This window comes from Eptesicus fuscus, chromosome 23, assembly GCF_027574615.1.
Source record: "Eptesicus fuscus isolate TK198812 chromosome 23, DD_ASM_mEF_20220401, whole genome shotgun sequence".
Classification (NCBI taxonomy): Eukaryota; Metazoa; Chordata; class Mammalia; order Chiroptera; family Vespertilionidae; genus Eptesicus; species Eptesicus fuscus.
Window position 1 is genome coordinate 4,020,794 of NC_072495.1, and position 20,792 is coordinate 4,041,585.

At 53.7% G+C, this 20,792-nt stretch overlaps 1 protein-coding gene across 3 annotated transcripts in view; it reads left to right on the forward strand.

Moving 5' to 3' along the window:
* Window positions 1–1,503: 1,503 nt before the first annotated feature.
* Window positions 1,504–20,792, forward strand: part of PXN (paxillin) — a 46,724-nt gene continuing 27,435 nt past the window's right edge. For all 3 annotated transcript variants that reach the window (XM_054712523.1, XM_054712524.1, XM_054712525.1), the window contains exon 1: window positions 1,504–1,645. In XM_054712523.1, coding sequence (XP_054568498.1) covers window positions 1,633–1,645 — 13 coding nt within the window. In that variant the 5' untranslated portion in view covers window positions 1,504–1,632. The remainder of the gene's footprint in view (window positions 1,646–20,792) is intronic.

Sequence of the window (20,792 nt, forward strand, 5' to 3'; positions counted from 1 at the left end):
GGGCTTGGGCCGGGGAGGAGCCTGCAACTGAGGTATGTGCCCTTGACCAGAATGGAACCCTGGACCCTTCGGTCTGCAAGGCTGATGCTCTACCCACTGAGCCAAACCGGCTAAGGCTGCAGAGTATCTATATATATAAAACCCTAATATACAAATAGATCAAATGGCGGAACAACTGAACAACCGAACAACTGGTCGTTATGACGTGTGTTGACCACCAGGGGGTGCGCACTGAACATGGCAGGCATCGGCCACAGTGGGATGGTGGAGCAGGTGAGCAGGGGCGCCAGACCAAGGCAGAGTGCCAGTCACTGCCATCGGGGCGAGCCTCTGGCGGTTACTGAAAATTCTTTGCCGCCATGCACTGCGGTCCCACCTGGTGCCATCAGCGGGTGCAAACGGCAGCTGCTGGCCCTGATCGCCCCTGAGGGCTTCTCCACCTCCCCCTGCTCCTGAGGGGCAATTGGGGCTGGCAGCTGCCGCTCACACCCACTGCTGGTGCCGGCCCCAATCGCTCAGTGCCATCAGCGGGTGTGAGCGGGGCTGGTGCCGTCAGCACGTGGGAGCTGCTGTAGCCGGTAGACAGGGGACTGGGCCACGGAGGAGGGGCACGGAGAATGGGCCGAGACCCGCCCCTGTGCCCACCGCTGCCTTGCGGCCCACAGTTCCTTTCAAGGTGTACGAATTCGTGCACTGGGCCCCTAGTTTTTATATAAAATTGACAAAATGTGGGGAAGGGCCGATAGTAATAACTACCTTTATGAGAATTAATTTAGATAACAGCCATATAGTATCTGTCACTTAGTAAATGGCGGTTGTTATTATTACTCGATTTCTGAGTCTGTGGGAGAGAGCCCTCTGGGGTGGCAGTGGGGTGTTCCGGACACTGTGCCTGGCACTGGGTGTCAGGTCTTTGTAGTTTTTCTTTTAATGTCTGAGGTGGGGTTCCTTCTGCTCCATGCAGAGTTCAGAAGTCTCCCTCTGGGAGAGCGGACATGTGGAAGGTTGAGATACAGAACCTGGAAAGTACTGAGTCTGCCCCAAAGGCTGGGCTGCGAGTTACACTGTCATGGGCGACCCCAGGGAAGGTCCTCCAAAGGTCCCCGCTTCCTTGCCCGGCATGGATTTAGGGCTCCTGGGAGGGGACCTACTGGGAGAAAGACAGGCAGACCAGTCTGACTCTCCCCGGGCAGACATGTGATGAGTGTCTGGTGGATGGACAGACACAGATCAGACTGAGATAGCAAGACAGGCGACGGGCCTGTGACTTTGAGACGGACAGAAAGACGGACCCGAGGGCCTGAAGGCCTGGGAGTCACCCACCTGTCGCCCGTGCCGCGAGGGGGCGCCGCCGCCCCGCCCAGCGTCGCCCACCGTCCGGCCAGGCGCGCGCTCGCGGGCCGCGGCGGGGGCGGGGCTGGCGCGCACGGGGCGGGGCCGAGGTGCTCGCGGGGGCGCGCGGGGGCGGGGCGCGCGCGTCCGCCAAGACGGCCGGGCGCGGGGGCGCGCGGCGGCGGCGCGTTCCGTTCCGGGCCGAGGCTCGCGGCGGAAAAGTTGCGGGCGGAGAGCGGCGGCCCCGGGACGGGCAGCGAGCGGGACGTCCGGCCGGTTCCCGGCGCTCGCGGCCCCGCCATGGACGACCTGGGTGAGTGAGCGGGGCCCGGGTGGAGGCAGCGGGGGGCGCGCGGCCCCGGGGCGGGCGGGCGCGAGCGAGCGAGCGGCGGGCCCTGGGATCCCACCCCTGGTGGCCGGTCCCCGCTGGGTCCCTGCCGGCCGGCGCTCCGCGGGGCGGGGATCTCGGGCCGGGCCTGAGCCCCGACCAGGCCGGCCCCGCGCCGGCCTCACCGCCGCCACCCCCGCCTCGGGGACGACCCCACCTCCGGACCCCGGCCCTCGGGGACCCACCCCCGTCTCCCAGCCCAGCCCCAGGGACCAGCTTGCACCTCAGGGACCCAACCCGACCGCTACAGGGGCAGGACCCTCACTGCCTGGAGCAGACCACCTCCCCAGCGAGGGGACCCTCGCTTCACAGACCGCTCCCCCACCCCCACCGCCCAGATCCGCCGCCCAACTCGGGGAGCAGCTGCCTGATCCCACAAGCTGGTCCCCCCATTCCAGGGCTTGCTCCCGCCCCCGGAGGACCGCTCCCACTTCAGGGATAGCCTCTGGGAGCCCAGCCCTTTCCTGTCAGACCCGCAGTTAGAGATGAGCCTCCCCCTGCAAAGACAAGTTTCCCAGGCGTCCCACTGACCCCCACTCCAGGTCTGGCCACCCTGTCTCATGGACCCGTCACTCCATTTCACTGACTGCCGTCTGCCCTCTGGGTCCCAGCCGTCCCCTTTCCTAGCATATCATACACCAGCCTCATCTTAGAAGGGTAAACTGGGGAGACAGAATCGGCACCCCACTCCCAGACGCTGGTGAAATGCCAGGGAAAGAGGAGGGAAGTGGGCCTCAAGGTATGGCCATCTTTGAACCTGTCCTGGCTGGCAGAGTCCGTCCCGCCGCCGGGCCTCAGACCTGCTGGAAGCCACACGGGAAAGGAGGACAGGACGCGGGGACAGAGTCTCACTGTTCTCCTGTTATTGGAGCCCCAGAGCGCCTCTTTCACGCCAGCCTGGATTCGCTGTTAAGGCAGGAGAAGGTGTCTCCCGGAACCAGACACTCAGCCAGGGGGCTGGTGCCAGGGCTCTAGGAATGCCTTGTGGCGTGCACCCTGGAGTGGGAGGGTTCACGCTCCCTCCCCTTCACGCCTGAGGCTGGAGGGCCTCTGAGGAGGGGAAAGTTTCTCTCTGTAGGGGCCTTGTCTTCCCTCTCTGGACTGTGGGTGCCTTGTATGGCCATTGCTGCTTCCTCTGTCCCAGGCTGTGAGGAGTGGATTCATCCCCCCTAAGTGACCCCCCCCCCCCCCCCCAGTGCACAGGGCACTAAGCCTGGCTGTTTGCAGGCACTGGACTTCAAGGGCACAGGGAGGAGGACTGGGATCTCACTACTTCCTGGCAGCTTCTTTTGGGATCATTCCCCCCATCCCCCTGCCCCCCCCCCCATCCCGGAGCTGGGGATGGTGTCCGGTCCTGCCTGTTGTGCAGCGGGCGATGGCTGCCAGGCATAGTTCTGCCCTGGGTCAGACTTGGCACCCACTTTCCCCACACACTCAAGGTTGGCATGGCCTCCAGGCAGGTATTTTTTTGCACATAAAAATAAGTAAGCTTCAAAGGATGCGGGGGGATATTTTTCTAACCAGGCTTTCCCCGTGGGAGCGGGAGCCGTTACAGCTCCTAACATGCCGATGTGGCTCTGTTGCTTCTGCTCATTCCCCGAGCGGTTCCAAGGTCTGAGAGCGTCTTCGTAGAGTTTGCAGTAAAGTCCTGAGTTCCTGTCTCCGATAGTCTTCCGTGGAGGGCCAGGACACGGAGTTGGTCTCGGAAAGGAAAGAGTGCACTGGCAAATGGTAGGCCTTTCACTGTGCTGTGCGTGGAGTTCTTCTCCAGACCTCAGCTGTCCCGTCCTCCCAGCAACCCTTTGGAAAGGGCCCCTCAGGGCCACTGCTGCCAGCACTGCCTGCCTTTCCCAAATGGAGAAAACGAAGAGAGGTTGAGTCACTTGCCCAAGGCTGCACAGCCACTGGGTTGACAAAGCCAGGACTAGAGCCCAGCCCCAGCGCCCAGACCTGCCCCTCTTGTACGCCAGGCCTTTCCTCCTGAGGAGGGGGAGCCGTGGGGGAAGGGAGGTCGTGGCAGGGTGATGGCTGCCACCTGTAGCTTCTGCTGCCTTCCACCCCAGCTCCCAGTTGTTTGGGTCCTGGCTGCCCAACTTCCTTGGCCTAAGCTCCCAGGGGCCGGCCGCGCCTGGCTGACCAGAGCCAGGGCGGGAGGATGGGGCTGCAGGAGGGGAGAGGAATTTGCCTCTGTGCTCAGGCCCGTCAGCTGTCTGGCTGGCTGACTGCTCAGCACCCTGCCCATCAGCTGTTTTCCTTAGTTAGGGTAGACACAGAGGCCAGGCCGCGTTTTTATTTTTCTCCTGAGCGTGCCCTCAGCTGTGAGCCTCCTGGCCCCCGGAACAGGGGAGAGCTTATGGTCTGTCCCGTGACGAGCCTAGAGGAGGCAGGGGTCTGGGCTGGGACTTTGTTTTTGGTCTTAAAGAAATTGGGGAACTCTCCCCTCCCCGTAGCTGCTAGTGACGGACCGGCCATGTGCTATTTAATAAGTTACCAGTTTATCGCTCTTTGGGCAGGAAAACATAAACACAGCCTTTCCCTGTGTGCGCTCGGCCTTGTGCGGTGCGGTGGCCGCTGGTGGCTTTCCTCATTACTGTTTAGACGCTGGTTTGGCCGGGAGTTGCCCTGTTCTCTGGCCGGAGTTTCCTGGACAGAGTTCCCCCGGCACAGAGCACGGAGGAGCCTCTGATTACGTTTTCTGACCTGACCCCTTGCTTTCCCCATTTCCCTTCCTAGTGCGAGGGCGGGGGGGCGGGGGGGGGGCGCTGTGACCACAGTTGAGGTCACTAAGGATCACTCCTGCTTGGTGGAGACAGGCATGGACTCGGCACTCTGTGAGTTTCCTCACGGCCCTTCCGGGAGGGAGGTGTGTTATCTCTGCGTGCAGACGTGGAAACCCGAGCTCCGGAGAAGCCCACTGGGGGAGCCGGGATTGGAGCCTGGACTGATCCAGTTCTGGATCTGGTCATTTTATTTTATTTTATTTATTTTCTCAGAGAGGAAGGGAGAGGGAGAGAGAGATAGAAACATCAATGATGGGAGAGAATCATCGATCGGCTGCCTCCTGTGTACCCCCCACGGGGGATTGAACCTGACCGGGAATCAAACCACGACCTCCCGACTCTCAACCACTGAGGGCTGGGCCGATCTGGTCGTTTTAATCATAATAAGGCAAGAGTGTGATCTGTGACTGACCAGGGGGCCTGCTGAGTGGTTGCTAGTTACCTTTCAAAGTTCTGCCTGGAGGCCACCCCAGGACATGGCTCTGTGCAGAGGGCGGGGTCCGGTGCAGGCCCCGATAGCTTTGCCTGCCCCTCTCCGGGGAGCAGCCAGCTGTTGGCGATGCCCAGTTGCCTCTGGAATCTGGACATGTCTTCGTTCAGCTTCTCAGCAGTCTTGACCCTCTGGAAAACAGTGCCTCATTGTCCTTGGAGGGGTACTGGGGGGAGGGGTGCGCGGGGAGAGGGGAAGAGGGGAGTTGCCTGGGGCATTTGGGGCTGTGGAGCCTCCGTTTCCATGGAAAGTCTGGACTTGGGGCTTGCCTGTCTGTGGTGCCTCTGTGTTAGGCCGGGGTCAGGCACCCAGCTGCTGGGCCTGTGCAGAGGCACTGCTGGAGCCATATGCCCTCCCAGGGGCTCGGAGTCAGCGCCAGGGCTTCCCTTGGGCTGGTGAGGGGCAGAGCGGGGCTTCACACCGGGGTCTGATTCTGAGCAGGTGCCCTTCCTGCTGCTCAGGGGTCCGCTGCCTGGGCAGCCACGGCTTAGTGTGGAGAGGCTGGGCTTCTGGCGGCCGTAGCCCCACCACGGTGGGTTTGAGGTCTTCCTTCCTTCCTTCCGGCTTCCCGGTGATGCACATGCACTGGTGAGGCTGGGTGCCCTTCGCTGAGGGGCCATTTATGCATGAGGCGTGTGACCCTGCAGACGGAGGGTGTTGAAAGAACTTCCTCCCAGCGTCACTCTCATCCCAGCCCTTCCCTGGGCTGCGGTCTCCTTGCCTTCGTTAATGATAACAAACCTCTGCAGGACACGTTTCTTCTTACGGTGTCTGCGGGACTCTTACCCCCAACAGTTCCTGAGCATGTGCCGGGTGCGGGCGCTGTGCTGGGCGCCTGACACACATTGTTTGTTGACTCCTGTGGGCCACACGAGGTGCAGGTTCTGTTATTGCTACCACCCACCTTACAGATGAGCACACAGGCACGGAGGGGGAGCCCACGGCCACTTTAACAGCGAGTGCCAGGGCCGGGGTTTTAACGCAGCGTGAGCTGGTTAAAGTGGCCTTGGGCTCACCCTCCGTGCCTGTGTGCTCATCTGTAAGGTGGGTGGTAGCAATAACTGATCATCACTTCAGTTCATGATCCTGGATCCGACCCTGATTGCCTGTTGGTTTGCTGGCTTTCCATTCTCTGTTCCGTCTCCCACATCCGCCCTTTTCCTCTTCTCTGTGGCTTCTTCCTCCTCCTCTGTTCTTCCTTAGGGACTCAGGATGGGACGCTGGGCACCTGTCCCCAATCCCGCCCCCTGTTCCCTTCAGGACAGAGTGGGAGCTTACTGCACAGATGTGCGGGGAACCTAGGCTGCCTCCGAGGGCCCTCCAGCCCTCCTGGGTGGCCTCGGAAGCCTCTGTGCCCTCCTCCTGCAGACTCTCCTGTCCTTGCTCACGGCTGCCTGTGGAGCCTCCCATTGGAGGAGGAAGCTGTTACACCTTTTCAGGTGGAGAACTGAAGGTGTCTTGTGGGAGGAAGAGAGTGAGAGGAAGAATTAGGAAGCTGAGTTTTCCCGGAAATCTTGACAAACCGCTGATGGAAAGGGGCAGCCAAGATCATCCCCTCACCTGGGATGGGCCCGCAGCTCCACAGCCCCAGCCCCCTGTGCCTTCTCAGCTGTGGTCTTGTCGGGAGGCTCGCTGGCCTCCAGCACGCATCTGCGTCCGGATCGGGCTTCCAGCTCCCGGACGGATTGCCTAACCCGGGGCTCAGGCCCGGCCTCTCCGGGGAGGCCTCGGATGGGCCGCTGGCAGGCAGAACGTGTGGTTGGCCAGACTCGGCAGAGCCCTGGTGGCCAATTTTTCCCTTAAAGACGGCCTCTTAATGCTCATTTCTTGTGTGATTGTGGGATTGTGGTTTTATGGGAGAACATTGTTATTGTTAGGTGCATACTGAACTGTTCGGGAGTAAAATGTCATGATGTCTGCAACTTAGTTTTAAAGAATATAGTAACAAAAAGTAGGTGTGTGTGTGTGTGTGTGTGTGTGGTGTATATGGGGGTGCACACATTTTTTTATACAAAATGTTAATAATTGAATATAGGTAGAAGGTATATGTGTACTCATTGTAATGTCTTTCAACTTCTCTATATGTTTAGATATTTCCATGATAACAAGTTGGAAAAAGCCATAGTGGGCTCAGAGTCATTCGGCCAGGGGTGCCCCTAAGTGTCTACCTGTGACTGACTTGAGTGACGCTGGGCCTCCTGTGACTGCACCGGTGGTGTAAAGAGTGCGTGGGCAGGGAAAGGAGCCACGTGGGCCTGGCTGGAGGCAGGAGCCCGCAGCCACCATGACCTGTGCACAAAAGTCAGGGCCCGCCCTGGCCAAGGCAGACTCCGGGCTTACGTGGGTGTGGTGAGCAGGGCCGGGAGGGGAGATGCTGGGCTGGGAAGGGGTGGCCGGGTGGGTTGCAGAAGGAAGCTTTGCAAAGGCAGAGAACAGCCTCTGGGCAGCTGGAGCCGGGGGCGGGGATGAGATGCCATTCAGTCTACGTCATGAGCCTCTTATCTGTGGCCCAGGGAGCAGCAGGCCTGCGGGCAGCAGGGCCCGAGTGGCCCCAGGCTCTGGCTTACAGCTGAAATCGGCCTCCAGTTCTCCCACTCGAGGCTCCCTCTCCTGGAATCCCCACTCGGAGGTCCCTCTTGTCTTGTTTTGTGCTGACGCAAAGCCGGGCCGCTTGGTCTCCCATCTGAGAGAAATAGCTGGATTCCAGCACCCGTGGCCCCTGGGCCCTGGGGGTCCCGGCGGCCCCAGCAGGCCTTTGTCAGGAGGGGGCCTCACGCGAGGTCTCCGAGCCACACGTCTGTCCGTCAGCGTGCCAGGACGCAGCGGCTGGCCACTGCAGGGATCACGGGCCCGTCCTGTGTGATCTCGGAGTGGGGTGTCAGGCCTCACTCTGCCTGTTGGAAAAGCATGCTGTGGGTTTCCTGGGGGCGGGGTGGTGCCGGGAGGAAGCTTTATGTAATTCTTGGCTGGGACTCAGGTAATTGTTTTAATGAAATGGAATGCAGCTTATTCAGAACTCACTTGGCAGAAGCAGCCATGTTCTGTTCTGTTTTCTTGTGGGGGGAGCGGGTCACACATTTCCAGCTGTTTCGGGCGAGCAAGAGCGAGGTGGGAGGGAGCTTCCGGGAGCCCCTCTCAGTGTCTCAGGGACCCTCAGGCGTCCGTCTCCATTCTCCTCTGGCCCCAAGTCCGTGTGTCTTTTGTTGTTGTTGTTAATCTCCACCCGAGGATATTTTTCCACTGATTTTTAGGGAAAGTGGGAGGGGGAGCGACAGAGAGAAACATCGATGTGACACATCGATTGGTTACCTCCTGCACGAGCCCCAGAGGGGCCTGCAATCAAGGTATGTGCCCTTGACCAGAATCGAACCCGGGACCCTTTGGTCCGCAGGCTGACGCTCTATCCACTGAGCCATACCGGCTAGGGCTGCCTCTTACAACAATTAAAAAAAACAAACACCTGTTGAACGCAGGCTGTAAAATGGGCCCAAATCCTGCCTTTCTTGATTGGGGGGCCCCAGAGATGAGGGCCATGGAGGTGTTTACACCTCGGACAGACCTTCCTCGAGGCCCTCTTTCTCCATCCTCTTTACTCCTCCCCCCGTCTTCTCCCGCCTCAGCACCTTTATAACGCCCGGTGCCCTCCCACCCGTAGCTCCCATCAGTGCAGTTTTTTTATTGATCCGAGAGGAAGGGAGAGGGCTAGAGAGACTGAAACATCAGTGATGAGAAAGAATCATCAATCGGCTGCCTCCTGCACACCCCACACTCGGGGATCGAGCCCGCAACCTGGGCATGTGCCCTGACCGGGAATTGAACCCTGACCTCTTGGTTCATAGATCGGCGCTCAACCACGGACTCACAGCGGCCGGGCCAGTGCAGGTTTATCTTCACCCCTTTTCTTCTGGTGTTTTTACCTTCCTGTTCTTCCTAACTTCTTTTGTTTGCTTCTTTTCTGTTGTTGTTCTTTTGTTGTTGTTGTTGTAATCTTCATCCAAGGATATTTTTGCCATTGATTTTTAGAGAGTGAAAGGGAGGGAGGAAGAGAGAGGAGAGAGAGAGAAAAACATCAATGTGAGAGAGACACTTTGACTAGTTGCCTCTGGCATGCACCCTGACAGGGGGCAAGGGGAGTGAACTCACAACCCAGGTATGTGCCCTTGACTGGGAATCGAACCCATGACCCTTTGGTCCAAGGGCCAACACTCTAACCACTGAGCAACCAGTCAGGGCTCCTTTCCTGTGTGTTTTTTTTTAAATGTATTTTTATTGATTTCAGAGAAGAAGGGAGAGAGAGAGATAGAAACATCAATGATAAGAGAGAATCATTGATTGGCTGCCTCCTGCACACCCCCTACTGGGGATCGAGCCCCAAACCCAGGCATGTGCCCTTGACTGGAATCGAACCCGGGACCCTTCAGTCCCCAGGCCGACGCTCTATCCACTGAGCCAGACCAGCCAGGGCATCCTCTTCTGTTTCTAACTCAGCCTGGGCCATTCTTGCCTTTTGCTAGCACACCTCCCACGCCTCAGTGGCCATATTCCCCTTCTCTTCCTTAAGATCCGCTGCTTTTGTGTTTTCCCAAAGCTTTCGCTGGGCTCCCTGTGTCTCTCCCAGATTCCTAGGTCAGTTCATCTACTTGCGTGACCTCTTCTCTCACTGTGTGTTGGCGACTCCTAAATTTATATTTCCACCCTTGACGTGGATGCCATTGTCCAGATTCTTCCGGCCTGCACGCCGGCAAAGACCCAACTCATTTCCTCTCGCTCTCCTCGTGGCCTCCTCTATTGTCTGCGCCCTCTGTTGCTGTCCCCGCGCTTCCTCGGCCTGTGTGAAATCATGGGCTCTTCTAGGCTAGGCAACATTTTCACATGCTTTGTCTTTTTTTTCAGATGCCTGGTGACTTTTATTAATTATTATTATTATTTTAAATCCTCACCCGAGGATATTTTTCCATTGGTTTTTATTTTATTTTTCCTTTTTTAATATATTTTTATTAATTTCAGAGAGGAAGGGAGAGGGAGAGAGAGATAGAAACATCAATGATGAGAGAGAACCATTGATCGGCTGCCTTCTGCACGCCCCCCACTGGGGATCCAGCCCGCAAGTGCCCTTGACTTGAATCAAATCCAGGACCCTTCAGTCTGCAGGCCAATGCTCTACCCACTGAGTCAAACCAGCTAGCGCTCCATTGATTTTTAAAGAGAGTGGAAGGGAGCGGGGGGGGGGGGGGGGGGGCAGAGAGAGAAACATCGACGTTACATCCATTGGTTGCCTCCCACATGTGCCCTGACCCTGACCCCTGCCGGGGATCTAGCCTGCAACCGAGATATGCGCCCTTCACTAGGAATCGAACCCCAGACCCTTCGTTCTGTGGGCCGATGCCCCTAACCACTGAGCCACATCAGCTAGGGCTGCTTTGTCATTTTTTATATGATTGTGACAACAATCCTTCGGGGCAGATCATAGTTTTCCCCGTTTTACAGATGAGGAAGGAAAACTGAAACCCGGGGGACTGAGAGGAATGGACACACCCACTGTCGCAACAGATAACGTTTCGAGAACTTGATCTTGGGTCTTGTGCACCCAGCCCATTCTCTTTCTGGTTCTTCACACTGACACCTGTAGGCAGAGGTGGGAAATCACAGGTTGGGTTTGGCCTGCAGACCCTTGTTGCTTGCCTTCATGGTATTTAAAAACATTCCAAGTTATCAGGCTGGCGAGACTCCTTTGAACCATGAAGTCAGGGTTCAATGCCCAGTCAGGGCACATGCATGCTCGATCCACAGTGTGGGGTGTGCAGGCAGCCGATCAATGATTCTTTCTCATCATTGACGTCTCTCTCTCTCTCTCTCTCTCTCTCTCTCTCTCTCTCTCTCCCCCCCTCTCCCTTCCTCTCTGAAATCAATAAAAATATATTTAAAAAATATTCCAAGCTGAAACTGGTTTGGCTCAGTGGATAGAGCGTCGGCCTGCGGGCTGGGGGGGGTCCTGGTTCGATTCCGGTCGGGGGGCGTGTACCTTGGTTGCAGGCACATCCCCGGTGGGGGGTGTGCAGGCGGCAGCTGATCGATGTTTCTCTCTCATCAATGTTTCTGGCTGTCTATCCCTCTCTCTTCCTCTCTGTAAAAAAAAAAGAAAAGAAGAAGAAGAATGCTAAAAAAAATATTCCAAGTTACTCATCAACATGTAAAGCATCAGGGGCTCACACCTACCCAACCCACATGTCGTTTCTTTTGAAAAGTCAGAGTTGGCCCCACCAGTCGCCTGAGGGTCCCAGCCCTGCATTGGCTCTGTCGCCTGCCGCCTGTCGCGGGCCCAGCTCCCGGAGCACATTCCCACCTGGCCCTGACTTGGGAGCTTCTAAGAATGCTCTCTTTCCGCCCTGTATTTACAGCAAACACACAGTTGCCGAGTCTGGGGATTTCTTGCGCTGTATCCTCTGAGTTAGATTTGAATTCTGACCGCTCCGGGCGCTGACCTCTGCCTGGAGTCCACGTGGCAAATAGCCTCCGCCCGGCCCATCTCCCCTCCCCCTCCCCCTTTGGGGTCTCAGCTGCAGCCTCCTTCTGCAGAAGACTTTTTCTGGTTAAAACCTGCAACCTCTTGGCCCTCCCACTTTGGTACAACTTCCCAGATTTTATAAGTCAGGCTTCTTTCCTTTTGTCTCTCCCCAGCCCGGAAAGCCCCTTGAAGACAGGGCTCTTACCTGCCTTTCAAGGGTCTCTCACCGCCAAGTATGGCTCGGTTCTCTCGGCAGTTGCTTAATGAGTGTTTGATGGTCGATGATGAAATGGGTATGAACCGTGATGCCAACCACTTCCTCCACCGGGCAGTCTGAGCGGGAAACCCTCTGCTTCCAGGCGGGTGGGCGGCAGCGCGGTGCCCCGGACAGAACACAGGCTCCGCTGTCGGCCACTCCTGGGCCTGGATCCATGCCGTCCCTGCTGGCTGTGACCCGGGCGGATCACCTGCACCTGAGCCTCGGTCCCGGATCTGTGAAGCAGGTGCATTTCCTGAATGCTTTAAAGTGCTCAGCCAAGGGTAACGGTGTCATTGTTCATCCTTGGAGTAATCTAGGTACTGCTGTGGGGGTCTGGCTTTCTCTGTCACCTCTCCGCCTCCCGAACCCGCTGCTTAGGTTTGCTGTGGCCTTGGTGGTGGGCATTTAATGCCTATGAACCTGGCTGGCCGTTCAGCTGGGCCCAGGGAAGGAATCTGACCTTGGTTATCTTCCGAATGTGATTTGGGACCCTTTGTGGCCCGGTGGGGTGGTGTTGGGTCTCTGATCTGCAGGTGATGTGGTACCCCAGGGCCGGGCGTATTAGTTGGCCATTTCCCCGGAGCCTCGTCGGTGGCTTTGAGGAGGAAGTGGCTGGGGGAGGAGGTGGTTTGGTGGCTCGGTTCATAGTAGCCGCTCACCTAATGCTAACAGCCGAGCTGCCGCCGAAGCCACTCCGGGACCTGCTTCCAGTGCAGCCTCGGCGTCTCCCAGAACCCTCAGGGGTCCTGGGGCCCAGGAGGCTGTGAAGGCTGCTCCGCGACGTCTGTGACGCTCACGGTGGGCCTGGGCCAGCAGGGCTCCGAGTAGCAGCAGAAAAAGGGGGGGTGGTTTTCCTGACTATGAGCTGTGGTTTTTGTCAGTTGAGTGGGCACAGCCATTAGCTAGAAGCCTGCTCTGCCACCTCTGTGCCCTTCAGGGGCAGTCAGTCTGTTTTTGTTTTTTAAGTATATCTTTATTGACTCCAGAGAGGAAGGGCGAGGGAGGGAGAGAGAGAAACATCAACGATGAGAGAGAGTCATTGATCGGCTGCCTCCTGCACGCCCCCCACCAGGGACCAAGCCTGCAACCTTGGCACATGCTCCGACCGGGAATGGAGCTGTGACCTCGTGGTTCATAGGTCGGTGCTCAACCACTGAGCCATCCTGGCCAGGCAGCAGTCCATCTGTTGGGTCAGCCCTGGCCCCGTTGGGGGTTTGAAGTGGCTTTGAGAGTCCTGGCCGGGCTCTTTCTTGCTCCGTTTCCAGGACTGTTCCTCTTCCTTCGGTGGCAATGGGTGTGTCCCATGGCCTGCCCTTGGTTTCCTCTGTATCTGCCATTTCCCGTGGGCTCGGGCTCGGCTGGCCCTCTGGGGCGCTTTCTCATCACCGGGAGCTCCAGGACAGTGATGTGGATGTGAGGGAGCGGCTGCGGCGCCGGGAGACTGCACTGTGCCTCGGCGAGCCGGCCTGGGGACCCCCTGGCCCACGCGGGGCTGTGCGTCCGCCTGGCTGCATCTTCGGGCCAGCTGGCTGCCGGGTGGCTGGGGCCTCATTGCCCCCGATGGCCTCTTCTGCTGTGTCCCGAACCTCCCGCGAATTCCTGCCCGTCCCTCTCTTTGGAAGTCGGCACGTGAGGTCTTGTGCCCGGTCTGCTGAGAGCCACGCTGAACAAGCGGGGGGAGGAGCGCTACCTGGAGGTGGTGTCATGGCTTCCTGTGGTCACTTCTGGTAATCTGCTCCCAAACATCCTGTTTGTGCTCCCAGAACAGCAGGGACGCTGCCCGGGGACAGCTGTTACCTGCCTGACCTCCAAGAGCTGTGGGCCGGGCTGGCACAGTCCTGCCCCCGGGACCCTTGGCTGCCTGGCCACTGGCGGTCGATGGCCCCCTGGCAGCAGCTCCTGATGGTGTCGCTGGCTTGGGCCTCACCCCGCTCTGCCTTCCTCTTCTCCCTGCTCCTGCTGCCGGGAGCTCTTCCTCCGAATGTTCTGTCGGGTGTGATCAGTCAACACCCTTCTGTGGCTCTGGTCTGATTCGGGCTTTCTGAGGCCCCTCCGCTTCTAGAGCTTGGAGGAGCCTTAGGATGTCACCTACTCCCGTGGTTCACGTGGGGGTCTCCAATCATCACCTTCATCAGCGCTGCCCACTCTTTATCTGTTTATATATTAGGTTTCCACTGAAGATTACAATTGCAAAAGGGGTTTTGTGGGTTTTTAAAAATCTGAAATTAGTCCTGGCCCACATTGCTCAGTGGTCAGAGCGTTGGCCCATGCACCAAATGGTTGTGGGTTCGATTCCCTGCCAAGGGCACGTACCTGCATTGTAGGTTTGACCCAAGTTGCGGTGTGTGCAGGAGGCAACCAATCAAAGTGTGTCTCTCACATTGATGTTTCTCTCGCTCTGGCTCCTTCTCCTCCTCCCTCCTCTCTTCCACTCTCTCTAAAAATCAATGGCAAAAATATCCTCAGGCGAGGATTAATAACAACAATAAAAATCTGAAAATAAAAAATATAAAAACATTTGTAAATCACTTAGGAGTTTCTCCTCACCCATTTTACAGATGGACAAACTAACGCCCTCTGAGGAGAAAGCACTTGCCCAGGACACTTAGTAGCAGAGCAGGCCTGTGCTTTTCTTTCTAGCCCAAGCATGTCTCAAAGGCTAACACGGGCCAAATAAACAAGTTTAAGTTTATGTGGGCCACAGAAAAACAAAAGCTTCAATTTTCATAGAAACGTAGGTTTATTTTGCTAGAGACATGCCGAATACAAAGGGCTGAAATAAATGAGTCATCGTTAATATAAAATAATAGAACATTTTAATAAAAATTAATATTTTTTTCTTGAACATTAACTTACCAGACACTGAATAACTGCACAAATTAATAAGCGTAGCACAAATAAACCTATTTTTCTTGTTCTCCGAAAGCGAAATATTTCCTGTTGCACACACCAAACAAGTCAGTCCAAGACTAATGATGTGGCAATCGGCTGCTAAAATATTCGCTGCTGGTATTAGTGGAGAGAAATGGTGCGCCTGCTCGTAAGGCGCGTAAGGGAAATGAATGCAACACGATTATAGTCATCAGTCATTAGTGAACGTTGTAGTTCGTTATTAATACTAGTAATTATGTGTAACAGGATATTGCAAAAATTAAGTTAGGGAATTTTTATTAAGACGTTTCTTACATACCGTTATATTGGCTGGGCCGCAAAAACATTCGTCGTGGGCCACATGCAGGCCGTGAGTTTGACATGCTTGTTCTTGCCCTTTTTGGTGAAGATCTGGGTCCTAGTTTTCCTCATTTCTAGGACTACACATCTGCCACAGTGTAGCCTCAAGCCTTGTTTTTCTTTCCTAGAGCCTTTTTATAAAAAAAATATTTTTATTGATTTCAGAGAGGGAGAGGGAAAGAGAGATAGACACATCAATGATGAGAGAATCACCGATCAGTTGCCTCCTGCACGCCCTCCAATGGGAATCGAGCCGACAACCTGGGCATGTGCCCTGGACCGGAATTGAACCTGGGACCCTTCAGTCCTGAGGCCAATGCTCTATCCACTGAGCCAAATGGGCTAGGGCTTTCCTAGAGACCTTTACATGTCATTTTGTATTTGATATTATTTACTTTTGTTAAAGTCTTTTTAAAAAAATATATTTTTTATTGATTTTTTACAGAGAGAAAGGGAGAGAGATAGAGAGTTAGAAATATCGATGAGAGAGAAACATCAATCAGCTGCCTCCTGCACACCTCCTATTGAGGATGTGCCCGCAACCAAGGTACATGCCCTTGACCGGAATTGAACCTGGGACCCTTGAGTCCGCAGGGCGACGCTCTAGCCACTGAGCCAAACCGGTTAGGGCTGTTAAAGTCTTTATGTCAATGAAGATACACGCTCAGTTTAAGAAGGAAAGACAAAGGCACAGAAATGAAAGTCCTTTCTTCCTTCCTCACCATGGGTAACTATTGTTAATTGTTTGGTGTGTACCTTTTCTATTTATAAACATAGAACATGCATATGATATACATATCCTTAATTAAAAAAAAAAAATCTTTACTAGAGGCCCAGTGCATGGATTTATGCACCAGTGGGGTCCCTCAGCCTGGCCTGCACCCTCTCGCAATCTGGGACCCCTCAGGGAATGTCGGACTGCCAGTTTCGGCCCGATCCCCACAGGCCAGGCTGAGGGACCCCAGCAGTGCACAAATCCGTGCACCAGGCCTCTAGTAGGCATATAAGATCTTTGGTTAATCTTTCCCTCTGAGATTCATCAGTCTGTTCTATGTTTCCATGCCTGTGTGTTGAGAGTCTGCCCGCTGGTGGTCATTGTGCGTCATAGCTACTGGTCAAACTGTCACTTAGGCTTTTATATATATAGATTGATTTCAGAGAGGAAGGAGAGGGGGAAAGAGAGATAGAAACATCGATGATGAGAGAGAATCATTGATTGACTGCCTCCTGCACGTCCCCTACTGGGGATCAAGCCTGCAACCCAGGCATGTGCCCTTGACTGGAATCGAACCTGGGACCCTTCAGTCCGCAGGCTGACACTCTATCCACTGAGCCAAACCAGCTAGGGCCATATCCTTAATTGTTTAACTAAGATGAAACTCACATAACTACAATGAACTGTTTTCCTCTATCTAGTTGCAGACCATTTTTATCACCACCAAAGGAGACCCTGTACCCAGTAAGCAGTCTCTTCCCCTATCCTTCCCCCAGCCCCTGGCAACCACTAGTCAGCTTTCTGTCTCTATGGATTTGTCTGTTTTGTACATTTTATATAAATGGAATCATATGATTCCATTTATATAAAATGTACAAAATGACTGGCTTCTTTCAGTTAGCATTTTCAAGGTTCATACATGTTGTAGCATGTCAGTACCTCATTCCTTTTTATGGCCGCATAATGTTCCATTGTAGGGACCGGCCACGTTTTGTTTATCCATTCACCTGTTGATGGACATTTGGGTTGTTTCTACCTTTTGGCTGTTGGAACCAGTGCTGCTGTGAACGTTTATGTTCACTTATTTGAACACCTGTTTTCAGTTCTTTTGGGTTTATATCTTCATTGTTTTTAAATTTTATTTTTCTATATTACAAATGTCTGTTAAAAGGACTAAATACCTTCAAGTTCCTTTTAATAGTTAACTTTTTAAAACTGATTAACAATGTTACACATGTTCATTGTAGAAAATTTGAACACTACAGAGGTGTACAAAAAAGGAAATAAAAAAACTCTTAGAGATAATCCATTTATAACTACAATTGTCATTTTAATGTATTTCTGTCAAGTCTTTTCAGTGCATATATAGCTACATGGTTGGAATAATAATTGCTGCATTATCTAATTTGCTCTGTGCTAGGCACTGTTTTAGGTGCCTCACTTGCATTACCTTTTAAAAATAATTATTTATTTATTTACATGCTTAGGGAGAGATGAGCGAGAGAAACATCGATTGGTTGCCTTCCTTACGCTCCCCGACTGGGGATCAAACCTGCAACCCAGGGATGTGCCCTGACTGGGAATTGAACCAGCAATTTTTTGGTGCATGGGATGATGCTTAATCAACTGAGCCACTCTGACTGGTCACATTACCTTATTTTTTTCTCACAACAACACTATGAAGTAGGTATTCTTTTTTAAACAAAATGATTTTAGAGATAGAGGAAAGGTGGGGGAGAGAGAAACATTAATTTGTCATTTCACCTATGAATGCATTCATTGGTTGATTCTTTTATCAACCAATGACTGGGAATCGAACCCATAACCTTGGTGTATTGGGACGATGCTGTAACTGACTTAGCTACCTGCCCAGGGCCATCTAGACCTTTTTATTATTATGAAATTTCCCTCTTTATCCCTAGTAATATTCCTGTCTGGAAGTCTGCCTTGTCTAATATTAACAGAACCACTCCCCCTTCTTTGATATTAGTGTTAGCGTGGTCTGTTTTCTCTGTCGTTTTACACATATCACACCAGTAGGTACTGTCTATCAGTGTCTTTATATTTAAAGCGTTTCTTATAGACAGCATATATTGAATCTTGCATTTTTATCCATTCTGAACAGTCTCTTCCTTTTAATTGGAATATATACACCTTCTAACATTTAGTCATTATCAGTATGATTGGGTGTATCTAACATCGTAAAATTTGTTTTCTAATTGTACCATCTATCTTTATTCTTTTTTATTTTTCTGCCTTCTTTTGGATTCATTAAAAAAAATTTTTAGGATTCCATTTTATCTCCACCATTTACTTATTTAGCTATACTTCATTGGTTTACCTTTCTTAGTGGTCGCTATATGGGGTTTTAAAATTGGTTAATAAAATTACATAGATTTCAGTGTACAATTCTATAATACATCTTCTGTATGTTGTATTGTGTTCACCACCCCCAAGTCGTTGCTCTATGTTTGACGGGTTTAACTTATCATGGTCTATCTTCAAATTGTATCATACTACTTCATGTATAATGTAAGAACCTTACAGCAGTATACAGTCAAACCTCGGTTTCTCGAACGTCTCCGTCTCGAACAATTCAGTTCTCCACAATTCAGTTCACCGAAAAAATGTCTCGGTTGTTGAAAAAACTTTGGTTCTCGACCCGACAGCCCTTTCATGCCAATACCTGTATGAGCAGTCACGTGTCTCAGGCACAGACAACGGAGAGAGTGTGAAGCATGAGTCAATTCGCAGCTAAACCTCGCATTGTTAACATCTCAGGAAATTGTGCTGTGAATTTATTTTTTGCTTTTGTTGTTGCTTATTATTAAATACGTACAGTAAGTCTCCATGGGTCCTAAGAAGGTTAGTAATAGTAGCAAAGGGAAAAGGAAGTTGTGAGAGCAACAATAGAGATTAAAAAAATACTTGCAAAGTGTGATAGAGGCGTTCGCCCGCCTGAGCTGGCTTCTGAGCGCGGCCCGGCCAAATGGACGATTAGCGCCCTTTTAAAGCATGAGGAGCGCTAACGTGGCTGAGGGATGAAAATGCTCATGAAGCTGTGATCAAGGCAATTGAGGAAGGTTAAAACAGGGACTCACTGGGGTCTGGAACAGATGAACTCAACTTACAGGATTTCTAATGAGAAAAACGGATTCGGTTTTTAAACAGATCACTCCTTGAACAGCCTTCCGGAATGAATTAAGTTCTAGAACTGAGGTTCTCCTGTACTTGCACCCTCCGTCCTTTGTCATTGTGGTCAGACACCTCACCTATGTCTACACGTATTGTAAACCACACTGCGTTTCAGTCTTTTATATTCACCCGTAAATTTACTATTTCTGGCATTCTCTGTGCCTTTGTATGAAGGACCTTTATTTTTTCCCCTTCCTGTCGCTTCCAAAATCTTGTCTTCCTCTTTCTTTCCCTGCGTGGAGCTTCCCTCTGCACCGCTGATCTTCAGAGCGCTATGTTCATCCTCGGCTTAGTCATGGTAATCAGTGATGCCATCAGCCACTCGCAGCCACAGAGCCGTGGCTGGTGTTGGTAACACATTCCAGCGACACAAGTCCAGCTCCCTCCCCTGCCTCCTCGGCCCCCTGGGGAGAGGTGTGACAGGATGAGCTGGCGGGACACTGGGCCGCTGTTCGCCCTCCTCTTGCTAATGCCTCCTCCTCCAGCACCAAGTGAAAGTGCCACCGCCCCAGGGCCTGACTCTGCCTGGGACCCCACTCCCTCCCAGCTGCCTCACGCCTGTGAGCCTAGCCCCCTGGCTGACTCGCCCTCCCCCACCCACAGAGGAAGCCAGGCAGGCCACACAGTGAGTTTCACCCTTAAGTACCCACAAGGGGCTGCAATGCTGTGGCCACAACGCCCTGGGGAGTGTTCCTTTGATTTTTTTAAGGTTCGGATTGCTGCAGGCTGGGGAGGCGTGGTGGTAACTGGATCACAGCAGAGGGGGTTTCTGGGCTGGAAGAGGAGGGAGGGCTTGGGCCTGTTCCTTCCTGCACATGTGTTGCTGTCCCCCATTGTGCTTTGCTTTGCATGTGAGCACCACGGAGACAGAGGTGCACAGGCTGACGTGGTGGGCAGGCCTCTAGCTCACGGGCATGGGGAGACATCCGGTCGGTCGTTGTCCACGGAGCACCTGTTATGGGCGAGGCACTGCCCTGTGCGAGGAGGCGAAGGTAGATGATAAAGCCGCGTCCCCGCCCTCGCTGAGCTGTCAGGCGGGGGGATGGAGGCCGTTAGGCTGACAGTTCCTACCAGTTAGGTACGTGCTCTTAGGGGAAGTGCACAGTACTTGGGAACTCAAAGGAGAGGGGTCTTGAACCTTGTGCAGGGAATGTGGTCAGGGAGGGCTCCCTGGAGGAAATGGCACCCTAAACTGTTGTGTCTTAATTGGAACCTTGACATTTAGAAAAAGCCCTAAATTTTCGTCCTTTATCTGTGAATAAGGATTTCCTTACTAAGATTTGGGTTTTTCTTTCAGAAGAGGCCCTAGTATCAAACCTACACATTCCCTTTGTCTAGGTAGGCATGGCGGGTCTTTCATCCTTCTGCTGCAGACGAGGAAACTGAGCTGTGATAAGTCTCAAGGGATAAGACAGGATAAGTCTAGGCAGAGGGAACGGCATGTGCAAAGGCCTGGAGGGAGGAGGCTGTGTGTGTGTGTGTGTGTGTGTGTGTGTGTGTGTGCGCGCGCGCTAAGTTCACTGGCTAAGATTTGTACCCGTGTCCTCCTCCCAATTGGATTTACAATCAAACTCAGCCTGAGCCCCAGGGCCAAGGACAGTCTGCAGCCTTGGCTTCCTCAGTGGAATGACCTTTTGGGGTGGCTTTGGTGTGACAGCAGAGGTGGGGCCAGCTTCTGGGGCTTCTGTTACCCTCCGGTCAGATGTTGAGCTGTGTCTGTGCAAACTTCCTGGGCCCAGCCGGGCAGGGACCGCAGGCCAGTTCTGAAGGGCGGTTCCAGGAGATGGGGGCCTGAGATTGTGTCCTGAGCCTGCCACCCGGTGGTGAGCCCCCAGGGAAGAACCTGGCTTCACCCCTTCTGGGGGAGGGCTGTGGGTGATGGGGGACTTTAGCACCT